General features: G+C 34.6%; 1 protein-coding gene across 5 annotated transcripts in view; it reads right to left on the reverse strand.

Moving 5' to 3' along the window:
- DMXL2 (Dmx like 2) overlaps positions 1-14,979 on the reverse strand; it is a 160,246-nt gene that overhangs the window by 88,589 nt on the left and 56,678 nt on the right. For all 5 annotated transcript variants that reach the window (XM_047737487.1, XM_047737485.1, XM_047737486.1 and 2 more), the window contains 3 exons: positions 5,563-5,741; positions 3,462-3,645; positions 549-723 (listed from right to left, as the gene is read on the reverse strand). In XM_047737487.1, the coding sequence (XP_047593443.1) occupies positions 549-723; positions 3,462-3,645; positions 5,563-5,741 (538 nt within the window). The remainder of the gene's footprint in view (positions 1-548; positions 724-3,461; positions 3,646-5,562; positions 5,742-14,979) is intronic.

A 14,979-nucleotide genomic window follows, 5' to 3' on the forward strand; every position in this document is an offset into this window, starting at 1 on the left:
GAGTTGTTAGAATGAGCCCCAGGTTGGGCTCCCTGCTCAACAGGGAATCTGCTTGAGATTCTCTCCCTCTGTCCCTTCTCTCTCTGCCTCTCTCAAATAAATAAATAGATCTACGGGATTAGAAAATAAGATATGCTGAAATACAAGGAAAACTATGAAAAAATATATTAGATGGTCATTAAGAAAAGTTGAGAAGAAACATTAATGGTGAAAATATAAAAGGGAAGGACATCAATCTAAATAGGCTGCCACCACTTGTGTTCCCATGTTCAACTAAAGCTCTAATTTACTTAAGAACCTTGCTATATACTAGACAAAACAGAGTTGCTCAGAAACACTTATTTGCAGTTGTTTCCTGAGAATCACACAGTCTCAATTTAAGAAATGGTACTTTATATTATTTTCCTATTTGAATTAAGAAGTATTTTTAAAGGCAACATGGAATATTAACATAAAATGAAAAACAGGTTCTATTAGTAGTCCCAGTTTTCTATTTATTTATCTTATTTCGGAGTAGTTATAGGAACTAAAACTTTACTGTCCCTTACCTGTGGCAGGATTGATGCTGGCTGCAATGTGGAAATGACATAGAGCATTGGCATGGTGGGAAATGTGTCTCTGAACTTCATGCGTTGCCGTCTGGTCAGGCATTAATTCGGTGTGAGTCACAAGAACAGAAGACCTCCTCTGTCCTTTTCTTAAATTTTTCAAATGGTGTATTGTCTAAAATAGAAAAATAATAGCTAAACCAATTCTGGAAGTCTAATAAATGCTAATCCAAGTACTTCTGATTATTAAGGATTTTATAATTTTCTTCTCTGCAAAATCTCAACATTTTTAAAGGAACTACCTTAACTTCAAGAATTCTGATTATATTCTCCATAGTTTCTGCAAATTTTATAGTTCAAGGCAGAAGTAGGTGCTCATCTATATCTACAGAAACTTCTATGAAGATTAGGAGTCCAAAGTCTAGGTTTTTTCAGGACAGCCCACCACTGAGATGAAATTTACTAGTCATAACAGTTAAAAAAAAAAAAAAAAGCCTGAATCTTCCTACCAGGAAGAAGAGAATTTCTCCCCAAAATTCTCACTAACACTAAACAGTTACAGCTAAATAATATATTATCTCTGTTATAAAGAAGAAAAATAGAGTACAAAATACAGAATAAGGGGAATCTACATAGGTGAGAGGAGCCATGAAAGTGCCAACCTACGGGATTTATTTAAATTGAGGTATGTCCATAGGATAAAAATTCTCCACTAGCACACCCAATGATCTGAACTATTTTAAAAAGAAAGTATCTCTACACCATAACCCCAACTCACAGCACTTCCTTACTCTGTAGCTTAACCCACCCCCAATACCATGCTTTACAATAATTTCCCATTCTATTTCTTTGTTTCTCACAGCCAGCTAAATAAAATGTGGCAGCCTCTCAGTTCTTTCTGTATTAAAGTAATACATCTGGTCTTTCCTTTCAATTTCCTTTCAATTTCCTCACCTCCTTTCATATGGAAAACAGTGTCAGATCTATGGCGGCATGATCTATGGCGGCATGTCCTCTACCTCCGGTCTCCCTGCTACAGAGTTGCTTATTTCTTTAATAGGGTTAAGATGGATATATTACAGACCTGATACACCACAATGTCTGTGAAATTATTTTCATTTGATCTTTAACATTTATCATTATTTTAAATTATATTGGCAAGGCTGGTGTAATACTGGCTGATTATTTTCTCCGAAGAACAAAATGTGTAAGTATATACAGAATTACATAGACCTTACAGTTAGGTATTTCAGACAAAAGGATGGCAAAAACCAAGGCACCTTATAAATCAGACAATTAGGCTTTTTCTATTAAAAACAATTTTAACATTATTAATAACATTACTAAAATGGTAGCAAAAATTTGTCAAATCACTAATTATGTTTACTTGCAACTTGTCACATAAGTATATAAAAATGACTGTAAACATGTAGTAAATTAAGTACTTTGTCTCACTAAATTTCAACAAATATTAAAATATAATTTTAACTATTCTGACCTCTGCTTTTAATTTAGCTTATACTTTAAATTTTGGGGGTGGGGGGAATGTATAAACAGTGCCCAATCACAGAGAGCATCAGAGTAAGCCTACTTCATATAAAACTTTTAAGGAGCACATCTTTAGCCTACACAACCCAAAAAATATTTCTGCTTGCTGGAACAGCAAAATATTTTGGCTATGCATCCATAAAAATGTTAATGTAAAACTATAGTGTAAAAACATATTTAGTAATGTAGAGAGATGTTTATAACACATTAAGTATAAAAAGCAAGTTATAAAACATTACTGCATAATATGATCTCAATCTTATAAACAAGGAAAAAATACACATACACACATAACTTGAATAGCTGGATTCTAAATTCCACATTTTTTCTAATCTAATGTTAGAATAAGCACATATTCTTTCTGTAGCAAGAAGTCACATATGAAAAATTAAGAAAATTAGCAATCTAGGTTTACTTCAATAAATTTCTGATAATTTATAGGTGCCTGGGTGGCTCAGTTGGTTAAGCGACTGCCTTTAGCTCAGGTCATGATCAAGTCCTGCATTGGGCTCCCTGGTCAGCGGGGAGTCTGCTTCTCCCTCTGACCCTCTCCCCTCTCATGCTCTCTCTCTCATTCTCTTTCTCAAATATTTTTTTAAAAAATTAAAAATAAATTTCTGATAACTTTTAAAAATGTGTTTGTCTCATTTTATTACCATAATGGACACAACAGTTTGGATTATAAATAATCTAACTTCATAGGAAGCACATTTATTTCATATATATTGCATTTAAAAATTGGAAAAATTTGTCTTTGAAATAATAAACTATGGAAATTATAAGCAATTATATTAAAAGTCGACTTATGTCTGATTCTTAATCAAAACAGTCATTTTTAATTAGAACACACATGTAAGATTTAATCTTCATGAAACAAAAGTAAAACATTTTTTTTAAGATTTTATTTTATTTATTTGACAGAGAGAGAGATATCACAAGTAGGCAGAGAGAGGGGGAAGCAGGCTCCAGGACCCTGAGATCATGACCCGAGCCACAGGCAGAGGATTAACCCACTGAGCCACCCCGGCGCCCAAAACATTTTTAATTACAAAGAGTTTCAGGGTCTTTTGTGTGTTGTACTAATCAAAGCTTACTCCTATAGATTTTCATATTTCACACACAAAATGAAAAACTTAAAATTATAATACTTACCTAGACTACATGTCTGAGATCATTACTGTTGTATTTGGTTTCTAAGGGGCATAAAATGAGTTGTCTTACAAGCACAAAACAAATTAGTAAGAATTATTTGTTATTAATTTCATCATTACTTGTACCAGGTGCACTACCTGCATCCTATCTTATAAATTCCCACCAAACTCACATATCTTCAACATTTATTTACCATTTTATATAATATTGTACCTCAAGAGCATGCTGTATTCTGTCTTTGTGTCTTCCAGCCTGAGTGAGGTTGCTGGCAACACTAGAAGTGGTAGTCTCACAGATCTGCTCACCCAAAAGACAATCTTCTGGTAATACAGTTTCTGCCCAGAGTCGGCAGACGCCATCATGGCATGAAGTTAATAACACATTACAGACAGAACCTCTAATAACAAAGAGAAGTGAACAGAAGTTACTATGAATATCAGTGCCACTGATGAATTAAAGTTTATTAATATTTGGTTCTTCACATATAAAAATAGCATTAGTGCACAACTAACAGTATGACCAAGAGCAGTTATTTTTCCAGTAATGGTAAGAGGTTTATACAGCCTATTTCACACTCTCACCAAACCCCACTGACTACCTGCTTATACTTGCAAGATGGCAGGCTGAATAAAGGGCTGCAATCAGTTGCCATAAAACGGAAACAACCTAGCTGTCCATGACACTTTGATTCATTAAAACTATGCCTTGAATGGCTCAGTTAAATGACAGTATAGTATGCTTCCAACTGCTTAGATGTTATAGTGTGTAGAGAAAGAGAGGTCAATAGAAGCTTGAAATCATACGCAAGTTATCACTGTGAATGTGAACACCATAAAAACCAGGAAATAGTCTTGACAAAGAGACAGAAGTTTATGCCTGATTACACACATGCTGCTTGAAAACTAGGTTCGGTGGGAATATTGGTATCTTCTAAACAAACGAAAGAGCAAAAGAAAACCTAATTGTTGCAAATTACAGAATGACCATAAGAAAAGTTCATGAAATGTAATTAAACTGCATGGCTTACAGCACTACTTGTGTCATCCTGTATCATCCTTCTGATAATCAAAAGATTATGAACAGGTAAGCAAATGAGCATCTTCAAAATAAAACTGCAACAAGAATATAATTTCAAACTATAAGTCAATTTCCATTAAGTTAAAATAAGCAAAAATGTTACAACACCAAGCAGCTAAAGTGAATTAACCGCTCATTATAAAAGAATAAAAAATCACCCTTCCTTTAAAAAAATAACAAATGTAGAATCCGACTTGGTCAAAGGTATTCTGCAAATGTTTTAACAGACACAAATAATTTAAGCAGAATAAACTTTTAACTCAGATTCTAAAAATGAATTTACCATTTACTGGGCACCTCTATAACATATGTTGTATTTCCTATCAGGTGTGAACAGTTCACACATGAAATAACTTTCTCTCAAAAATACAGATTTCTGGGGCGCCTGGGTGGCTCAGTGGGTTGGGCCGCTGCCTTCGGCTCAGGTCATGATCCCAGGTCCTGGGTTCGAGCCCCACATCGGGCTTTCTGCTCAGCAGGGAGCCTGCTTCCTCCTCTCTCTCTGCCTGCCTCTCTGCCTACTTGTGATTTCTCTCTGTCAAATAAATAAATAAAATCTTTAAAAAAAAAAAAATACAGATTTCTAAGCAAGCTTTTTTATAACTATATATATGATATAGGAATCATTCGTATGAGCTGTTCTGTAGTTTCTTTAATACTTTTAAGAAATGTTGAACATTGAGGAAAAACTTACAACAATTAATTCTTTGAAAAGGTTCTGTTGATGGCCCTAAGTTAAGAAAAACCTGGCCACTTTACTCACTGTGAATGATATGCTTTCTCACCATGTATATTATTGATAGTTGATAGTTTATTACTATGTTTATTTTCCTTCAGTGTGTGCTTTCAAACTTGCCAACATTTCCTTCCTGGACTCTTACTACTGCTGCTACTACTAACAGTATCAGTAACACAGCCTAAGCCCATACTATGTGCAAAGGCCTGCAGTAAGTATTTACATGCACTAGGATAATGAGTCTCACTGCAACCCTCCGAGGTAGCTACTGTTACCTAAGAGAAGGAAACTAAAGCACAGAGAACTTAAGAAATGCAGGCAAAAGTTCACAAAGCTAGTAACAACAGCAGGATTAGAATTCAGACAGTTAACACCCAGAGCCTATACTCTTCATTTCCACCAAGTCAACGTACTAAAAAGACCTTTGCTTTTTAGAAATATAAAGGATTTTTACAAATACATAAGTAAACATACCAAAGTTATGGGACACATTTGTCTAACCTGGGCATATACTTGCTAGTTTTACGCCATGAGAAACCTGCCACAGCTCGGGGATGTGCCAAATAAACAAAGGAAAACTGGGTAGACGCCTGTCTTCTTTTCACTTCTTGATGATCCTGAGGTATAATTGAGGATTTCCAGCCAGTCATAGGATACCATACTTTCAAAAGACAATCATCCTGCAAAAATACATATGTCAATATAAAATTAATCTGAACATAACACAATTCAAAGTTTAAGTGATTTAGCGATTTAGAGAACCTTTAAAATTTAAGCTATCTGTAAAAACTAACATGTGAGCTTTATACAGCACAAACTCCAAGCATAATGTTCATTCCCCTAAAGAATATTACTCTTGAAAAATAGTTTTCTCATTATCAATCTCCTCTGCATAATGGTGGTTTCAAATAGAGACTGAAGCCAAAATCCGTCATTTAAACATGGAGGGGTCACTGAAGAGAAGATTCCAAAATCAGATGCCATTGGATAAAATAAGAAAGAGGCCATGTTATTAGTTACTGTTAACATTCTCACTCCTTTTTTGAAGACATCTCTAAAAGTGAAACCAATCCTTTTTAAATATGAGCTGCTTCTTATACATTACGTCAGGAATCAGCAAACTTTCCTTGTGAAAGGCCAGATAGTATGGAAGGCTTTGTGGACCACATAGTCCCTCCTTGTTTGTTTTTTTCTTACAATCCTTTAAGAACATAAAAACCATAGTTCTCTGATCTCCACACTAAATGAAGTGAATGCACTTAGAGAGCTGTCAGGAATCACCTTTATGCCCACTTAAATAAGATATTATAAACTTAACAATAAATAGGCACTGACTTTATCATTTTACTTAGTTCTAAGAATTTTGTTAAAGGCCAAAATAGGAACATCTGGGTGGCTCAGTCAGTTAATAGTCTGCCTTTGGCACAGGTCATAATCCCAAGGTCCTAGGATCAAGTCCCACATCCGGTTCCTTGCTCGGCAGGGAGCCTGCTTCTCCCTCTGCCTGCTGCTCCCCCTGCTTGTGCTCTCTCTCACTCCCTCGCTCTCTCTAACAAATAAATAAATAAAGGAGGGAACATATTGCCTGGAGCACTGGATGTGCTGCATAAACAATGAATCTTGGAACACTGAAAAAATAAAATTTTTAAAAATAAATTAAAAAGGCCAAAATAATTTTATCTTATTTAACAGAAAGCATCTACTTTATAGTGCTTCATCCTCAATAGTGAATAGAGTCTTATGGGAAATAATACAGTATCATCCGTGCAAAAATCTCACTCTAAGAAACAATGAAATTATGTATTCCTGGAAAGTTCGTGTAGGTCCAAACACTATCATCTAGACTAGACAAACATTTCTGGGTTTCACCATCTTGGTACTCATTTTCAATTTATATTACACAATGCATGTTTCCACTAAGGTCTCATTTATTTGTGTATTTGAATTATACAGCAAATCTCTTTAAGTGCTTAGTCTGAGACAACCACTTAACAATGTACTAGTTGCTTTCTTCCAAGTACCTTCTTCAACTTAGCATTATTTTCACCTAACCTCATTTACTGCATAATACAGCAGTAGTTTCAGGCCATATACCATAAAAACCATAGAGGCACCTCAGAAACCCCTGAGCATTCATAAAGAAAAGGCAGAGTGCCTCCCTGAACATGTGGCAATTCTAATCCCTCTCTCCTATACCACCAGCAATCCCTCACTCAAATGGAGCAGTCCCATTTTCATCTATTAGTGACTAAAACTAAAACCGCACAAAAGTGAATTAGAAATCATTAACAGAAAGACAGCTAGAAAATTTCCAAATTAGAAAAGTAAAATTGTCTTTATTCACAAAATCCTAAAGATCTACAAAAAAAAAAATTATACCTAATAACAAGACCGTAAGACTAAAGATCAAAACTCAAACAGCAATTCTCTTTCTACACATTAGAAAAAATTGGAAATGTAATTTGTTTAAATACCTTTTACATTAAGAAGATAACAAATCAGGAATAGAACATGTATGCTAAAAACTACAAAACACTGCTAAAAGAAAGAAAACCTAAATAAAAAGAGAAATATACCACCTTCAGGGATGTGAAATACAAATGTTACTGATTCAATTCTTCCCAAGCTAATCTATGAAGATTTAATGTGAACACAGCCAAAAATCACAGCAAGCTTTTTGGTAGAAACTGATTGCCTTATTCTAAAATTTGTATGACATCAAAGAAACAATACCACCAAAAATACGTATTTTAAAGATTTGATTTATTTGAGAGAGAGAGAGCATGAATGAGTGAGAGGAGTAGACGGAGAGGGACAAGCAGAATGCATGCTGAGCAGGGAGCCCAATGTGGGGCTTGATCCCACAGCTCTGAGATCATGACCTGAGCCAAAAATCAAGAGTCTAAGACACTCAACTGACTGAGCCACCCACGCACCCCCCCAAAAAAATATTTTTAAAGAAAAAACAAAGTTAGAGGACTTATACCACCCAATTTCAAAACTTACTAGAAAGCTAGGGAAGGTAGGAAAGATGGTGTCCTGACCTTACCTCCTCTGACAGACATGCCAAAGCAACAAATATATGTACAGCAACTCTAAAGACAACTTGAAGACTAGCAGAACAGATCTTCCACAGCTAATCATAGAGAGGGTCACAATGAAAAATGTAGAAAGGGCAGAGACTTGACTAGAAAGAAATGACTTTGAAGAAATACTAGCTGAAAACCTCCCTGACCTGGGGAAAGAAAACAGATACCCAGACCCACGAAACAAAAAAAGTCCCAAACAAGATGAACCCAAGGAGGTCCACACCAAGATAATAACAATTAAAATGGCAAAAATTAGAGATAAAGAATCATAAAAGCAGCAAAGAAAAACAGTTGCATACAAGAGAAACCCAAGGTTATCAGCTGCCTATTTAGCATAAATTTTGCAGACCAAAAGAAAGTGGCGTGATATATTCAGAGTGCTGAAAGGAAAAAACCTACAACCAAGAATACTCTACCAGGCAAGTTATTCAGAATTAGAGGAGAGATAAAAATCTTCCCAGACAAATAAAAGTTAAAAAATAGTTCATCACCACTGAAACAGCCTCACAAGAAACAGTGAGGGAACTCTTTAAGAGGAAAGAAAAGGCTATAATTAGAAAAAAGAAAATTATAGTGGCACATGGGTGGCTCAATCAATTAACCACCTGACTCCTGGTTTCAGCTCAGGTCATGATCTCAGGGTTATGAGATTGAGCCCCATGTCAGGGTCCATGCTGGTTGTGAAGCCCGCCTGGGATTCTCTCTATCCCTCTCCCACTGTCCCGCCCACATGCTTTCTCTCAAAAAAAAACTAAAAACAAAAACCATAACAAGACAAAAAAAAAAAAAAAAAAGAGGATTACACAGTAATAAATGTTTCAGTCCAACAAGAGAATACAACAATTGTAAATATCTATGCACCCAATATAGAAGCACTAAATATATAAGGCAAGTGTTAACAGACAAAAATGGAGGAATTGACAGTAACACAATAATAGTAGAGGACTTAAATATCCCACTTGTGTTAATGGATAGGTCATCCAGAAAGAAAATCAATAAGGAAACTGTGGCTTTGAACAACACATTAGACCATATGGACTTAACAGATATATGCAGAACCGTCCACCCAAAAACAGCAAAATACACATTCTTTTCAAGTACACATGGGACATTTTCTAGGATAGATCATGTTAGGCCACAAAACAAGTTTTTAAATAAATGTGAGAAGACTGAACTATATCAAGCATCTTTTCTGACCACAAGAGTATGAACTAGAAATCAATTACAAAAAAAAACCCAAAAAACAAAAACCTGGGGGGGGGGGTTAAAGAAAAACACAGATTAAACAAAAACAACAGGCCACTAAACAACCAATGGATCAATGAAAAATCAAAGAGGAAATCAAAAAAATACATGGAGACAAATAAAAATGAAATACAATGGTTCAAAATCTAAGAGGAAAGTCTGAAAGATACAAGTGTACCTCAAGAAACAATCAAAATCTCTTAACCTTGCAACTAAGGAAACCAGAAATAGAAGAACAAAGCCCAAGATGAATGGAAGAAAGGAAATAATAAAGATCAGAGCATAAACAAATGAGATCAAGACTAAAAAAGTATGGTAAAGATCAATTGAGACTAAGATCTGGTTCTTTGAAAAGATATACTTATTAAGCCATTAGCCAGACTAATCAAAGAAAAAAAATGACTTAAAATCAGAAATGAAAGAGAAATTACAACCAACACCACAATAATACAAAAAAAATCGCAGCTTACCACAAAGAAAACTATATGCCAAGAAATTAAACAACCTAGGAAAAAAATGGATAAATTCCTAGAAACATCAACCTCCTAAGACTGAATCATGAAGAAATGAAAATATCTGAGCAGACCAATTACTAGTAATTAGGTTGAACTGGTAATAAAAAAAAATTCCCAACAAACAAAAGTCCAGTGCCAGATGGCTTCACAGGTGAATTCTACCAAATATTTAATATTTCTCAAAATAGTGCACCTGGATGGCTCAGTTGGTTAAGCAACTGCCTTCAGCTCAGGTTGTAATCCTGGAGTCCCGGTATTGAGTCCTGCAACGGGCTCCCCGTTCAGCAGGGAGTCCGCTTCTCCCTCTGACCCTTCCCCTTCTCCTGCTCTCTCGCTCTCAAATAAATAAAATCTTAAAAAATTTAAAAAAAAAATATTTCTCAAAGTATTCCAAAAAATAGGAGAGGGAGAAATCCTTCCAAATTCATTCTATGAGGCCAGCATTACCCCGATACCAAAACCAGACAAAAACACACATACACACTCACAAAGAAAATTACAAAAAATAAAATAAAGTTATACAACTCCAGGAGAAAAAAATTACAGAGCAATAACCCTGACAAATATAGATGCAAAATCCTCAACAAAATCTTATCAAACCAATTTAAAAACAAATTAAAAGAATCATTCACCAAAATCAAGTAGTATTTATTCTAGGGATACAAGGATGTTTTGATTTATGCAAATTAATCAACATGATACATTTCATTAACAAAATGAAGGATAACATTCCTAAGAGCATCTCAATAGGTGCAGAGAAAGCATGTGCCAAATATCCATTCCTGATAAAAACTTTAAACAAAGTGGTATATAGGGAACATACCTCAACATTATAAAAGCCATATATGACAAACCTACAGTTAACATCATACTCAATGGTAAAAAGCTAAAAGCTTTCCCCTAAGATCAGAAACAAAACAAAATGCCCACTCTTGCCATTATTATTCAGCACAGTACTGGAAGTCTTAACCATAGTAATCAGACAAGAAAAAGAAAGGAAAGGAATTTTCAAGTAAAATGTTACTATTTTCAGATGATATACTACTTACAAAAAACCCTAAGAAGACTCTACCAAAAAACTGTTAGAATAAATGAATCCAGTTAAGTTGGAGAATACAAAATCAAAATATAGAAGTCTGTTGCATTTCTATACACTAATAATGAAAGAACAGAGAAACTAAGAAAATAATCCCATTAACAACTGCATCAAAAAGAATAAAATACCCAGGAATAAATTAATCAAAAAGGTGAAAGACCTGCATACTGAAAACTGTAAGACCCTGAAGAAAGAAATCAAAGAAGATAGAAACAAATGGAAAGATACACCATGTTCATGGATTGGGAGAATAGTGTTAAAATGTCTACACAACCCAAAGCAATCTAAATTCAATTAAATCTTTATCAAAATATCAGTACTTTTTTTCACTGAATTAGAACAAAAGATCCTAAAATTTATATGGATCTGCAAAAGACTCTGAATAGTCAAAGCAATCTTGAGAAAGTCTATAAATCTGTCAAGACTCACTTAACTTAAAATATATATTTTAGGGGCGCCTGGGTGGCTCAGTGGGTTAAGCCGCTGCCTTCGGCTCAGGTCATGATCTCAGGGTCCTGGGATCGAGCCCCGCATGGAGCTCTCTGCTCAGCAGGGAGCCTGCTTCTTCCTCTCTCTCTACCTGCCTCTCTGCCTGCTTGTGATCTCTCTCTGTCAAATAAATAAATAAAATCTTTAAAAATATATATATATATATACACATTTTATTTATATAAAATATATTAAAGTATATATCAAGATATTAATATATTAATGTAGTGTATTAAGTATATATAAAGAATATCAACAAAGTTAATATGCTATATTAATGTTAATTACATTAATACCTTTTATATAATTACATAAAATATAACTATATAAAATTAGTTATATAGTTAATATACACAGTTATATGTTAATATAGTAAATGTGTTATATTAATAAAACATATTGAGTATATTTATATAAAATATATTTGGTGTATATTAAGATATACACTTGAGATACACATTTTATTTTATCTTAACTATATTTCAATAAATTAATTATAAAAAGGAAACAACAGGACAAGATTTATGTACAAGGTTGTTCATTTTTCATAGCAACAGAAAAATCAGAACCACTTAATGTTCATTAATAGTTATCTAATCAAGTTAAAATACAGTACATTCATTCATATAATGAAAAATTATGTCACTGTTAAAAAGAATACACATTTAAAGAATATGACCTAATTTGAGTATGTGTGCATATATGGGTGGTTTACAAAGACATCAAAAAGTCTGAAAGAATATATATTGAACAGAAAACAGTAACCTTTTTTATTGAAAGACTATTTGGCAGGGGATTTTCATTTTCTCTGCATGTTTTTTATCATAAATACATATCTTATTTTAAAAGTAAAGATATTTCCACTTTAAAGAGGGAAGAAGTTTAAGAAGCCAATCCTTAAATAACCAAAACATTGAATCTAGGAACAGAGAAGTGCTTTCAAGAGGAAGAAAAGCTTCTGGAAACATTCTGTAGGCTTCTCCTTTCCTTCCTGCCAAAATCATCCTTCTCAAAAATTCTTATCCAAGCCCTAAAATTATGATCTTACTCAAGATCACAATCCCCTATTAAGAAAAAAATTTTCTGAAGAAAATAGTATTTTATTTTTTAATTTTTTAAAAAGATTTCATTTCTTTATTTTAGAGTTAGAGAGACTGCAAACAGGGAGGGAAGGAGAGGGCGATGGGGAGTAAGGAAGAAAGAATCTCAAGGACTCTCACTCGCACTCCGCATAGAGTGCAGAGCCCCATGCAGGGCTTGATCTCAGGGCCCTGAGATGATAACCTGAGCTGAAACCAAGAGTCACATGCTTAACCAACTGAGCCACCCAGGCACTCCAAGAAAAGAGTGTTTTAAATAATTTTCAAATTTTATAAAATAACCAAGTGTTTTAAAAAATGTTCAGATATAAACTCCATAAACAAACAATTTAAATAAATACTGAAGCAAAACTGAAAAAAGCAATTCTTGAGTTGAAGATGTAATCAGGTATACCTTGTGGTAGAAAAAGGCTCTTGAGCAAATAAGATTTTAAAGCTCAGATAAAAAGTTAAAATACTATTTTTTAAGATTTTATTTATTTATTTGACAGACAGAAAGAGAGCACAGGCAGCGGAAGCACCAGAGGGAGAGGGAGGGGCGAAGCAAGCTCCTTACTGAGCAGGGAGCCTGATGTGGGACTCAATCCCAGGACCCTGAGATCATGACCCAAGCCAAAGGCAGATGCTTAGCCAAATGTGCCACCCAGGTGTCCCAAAAGTTAAAATACTATGAAGTCCAAGAAAATTTAATTTACCACACTTATAAAAAATAGATCTTACCAGCAAAAGTGCTCAATGAATGGAAACATTAAAAATCCTGAAGGTAACTGAATGGGTGTCACAACACCTGAACTGAAATCCTGTCATACATAGCAGAAACAGTGAAAATGACTTCTAGTGGTAGATGACACACTTACCATCTGCTTCATCAAGTCAGACAAACTTGGCTTTATTAACAGAGGCAGAACAGATTGTGGTGGGGGGTGGGGGGTGGAGGGAATGCCAACATTACAAAGTTATTCTCTGTTCTTTTTTCAAGATCTTAATTAGACGTGGTATCTTCTGAAAAATGTGAGGAAATAAGCTTTTTAAACCTGTGATGCATTTTATTAACCTCCAAAGTATCCTTACCAATAAGGCATTCTTTTCTTTCCATTTGAATTACAGAACACTTAGCTCTTAGGAGAACTGAAGAATTTTAATGCAAGGAAAACATGACTATTACTTGTGGAAAAAATACTCAATAGTCCATTGCTAAAGCTACTGTAATAAAAATTCAAAGAAAGATACTGAGCATTATGGAACAAGTAAACAGAACCACCTTCAAGGAGCTTAAAATTTAGATATCCCATTTAAGAAGATGTAGTTTTAGCCTTATTACTCAGTTGTGTACTTATTACTTAGTTACTACTTATTACTCAGTTTCTACTCAGTAGAAAGGCATCTTTTGGATTCATTAGAGATGAGAGTTCAAATTCAGTAGATGGTCCAACAATGAACACTAATCATCTTACACGGGTCAGTAGTAGTTTTTAATGTACCACATGACCCTGTCAAAGACCACGCATCTTAAAGCAGTCTCGAAGTTCAGCCAGTTGTGACACACAGCTGAGGCAAATATAACACACTGAGTAAGCAAAGAGAGATAATTAGATACATTAAGATTAAAGGGGGAATATTCCAAAAAAATAAAAGATGAAGGAAATTTCATTCTTATGAAGCCAGCATTACCCTGACACCAAATCCAGATAAAGACACTACAAAAAAAGAAAACTACAGGCCACTAACTCTGATGAAAACAGATGTAAAAATCCTCAACAAAATATTAGCAAACCAAATCCAAGACTACATTTAAAAAGTCACTCACCCCCAATCAAGTGGGATTTATCCCAGGGATGCAAAGGTGGTTTAATATTCACAAATCAATGTGATATATCACATTAACAAGAGAAACAACAAAAATCATATGATAATCTCAACAAATGCACAAAAAGCATTTTGACAAAGTATAATATGCATTCATGATAAAAAACCTCAACAAAGGGGCGCCTGGGTGGCTCAGTGGGTTAAGCCGCTGCCTTCGGCTCAGGTCATGATCTCAGGGTCCTGGGATCAAGCCCCGCGTTGGGCTCTCTGCTCGGCAGGGAGCCTGCTTCCTCCTCTCTCTCTGCCTGCCTCTCTGCCTACTTGTGATTTCTGTCAGATAAATGAATAAAATCTTTAAAAAAAAAAAAAAAAAAAAAAACCTCAACAAAGTTGGTCTGGAAGGAACATACCTCAACAAAAAAAGGCTGTATATGAAAAAATACATACATAAATAAATAAGTGAAGGCTCTATATGAAAAACCCATAGCTAACATCATGCTCAACAGTGAAAACCTGAGAGATCTTCCTCTAAGATCAGGAACAAGACAAGGATGTCCACTCTCACTTTTATTCAACAT

The sequence above is a fragment of the Lutra lutra genome, chromosome 7, assembly GCF_902655055.1.
Source record: "Lutra lutra chromosome 7, mLutLut1.2, whole genome shotgun sequence".
NCBI lineage: Eukaryota > Metazoa > Chordata > Mammalia > Carnivora > Mustelidae > Lutra > Lutra lutra.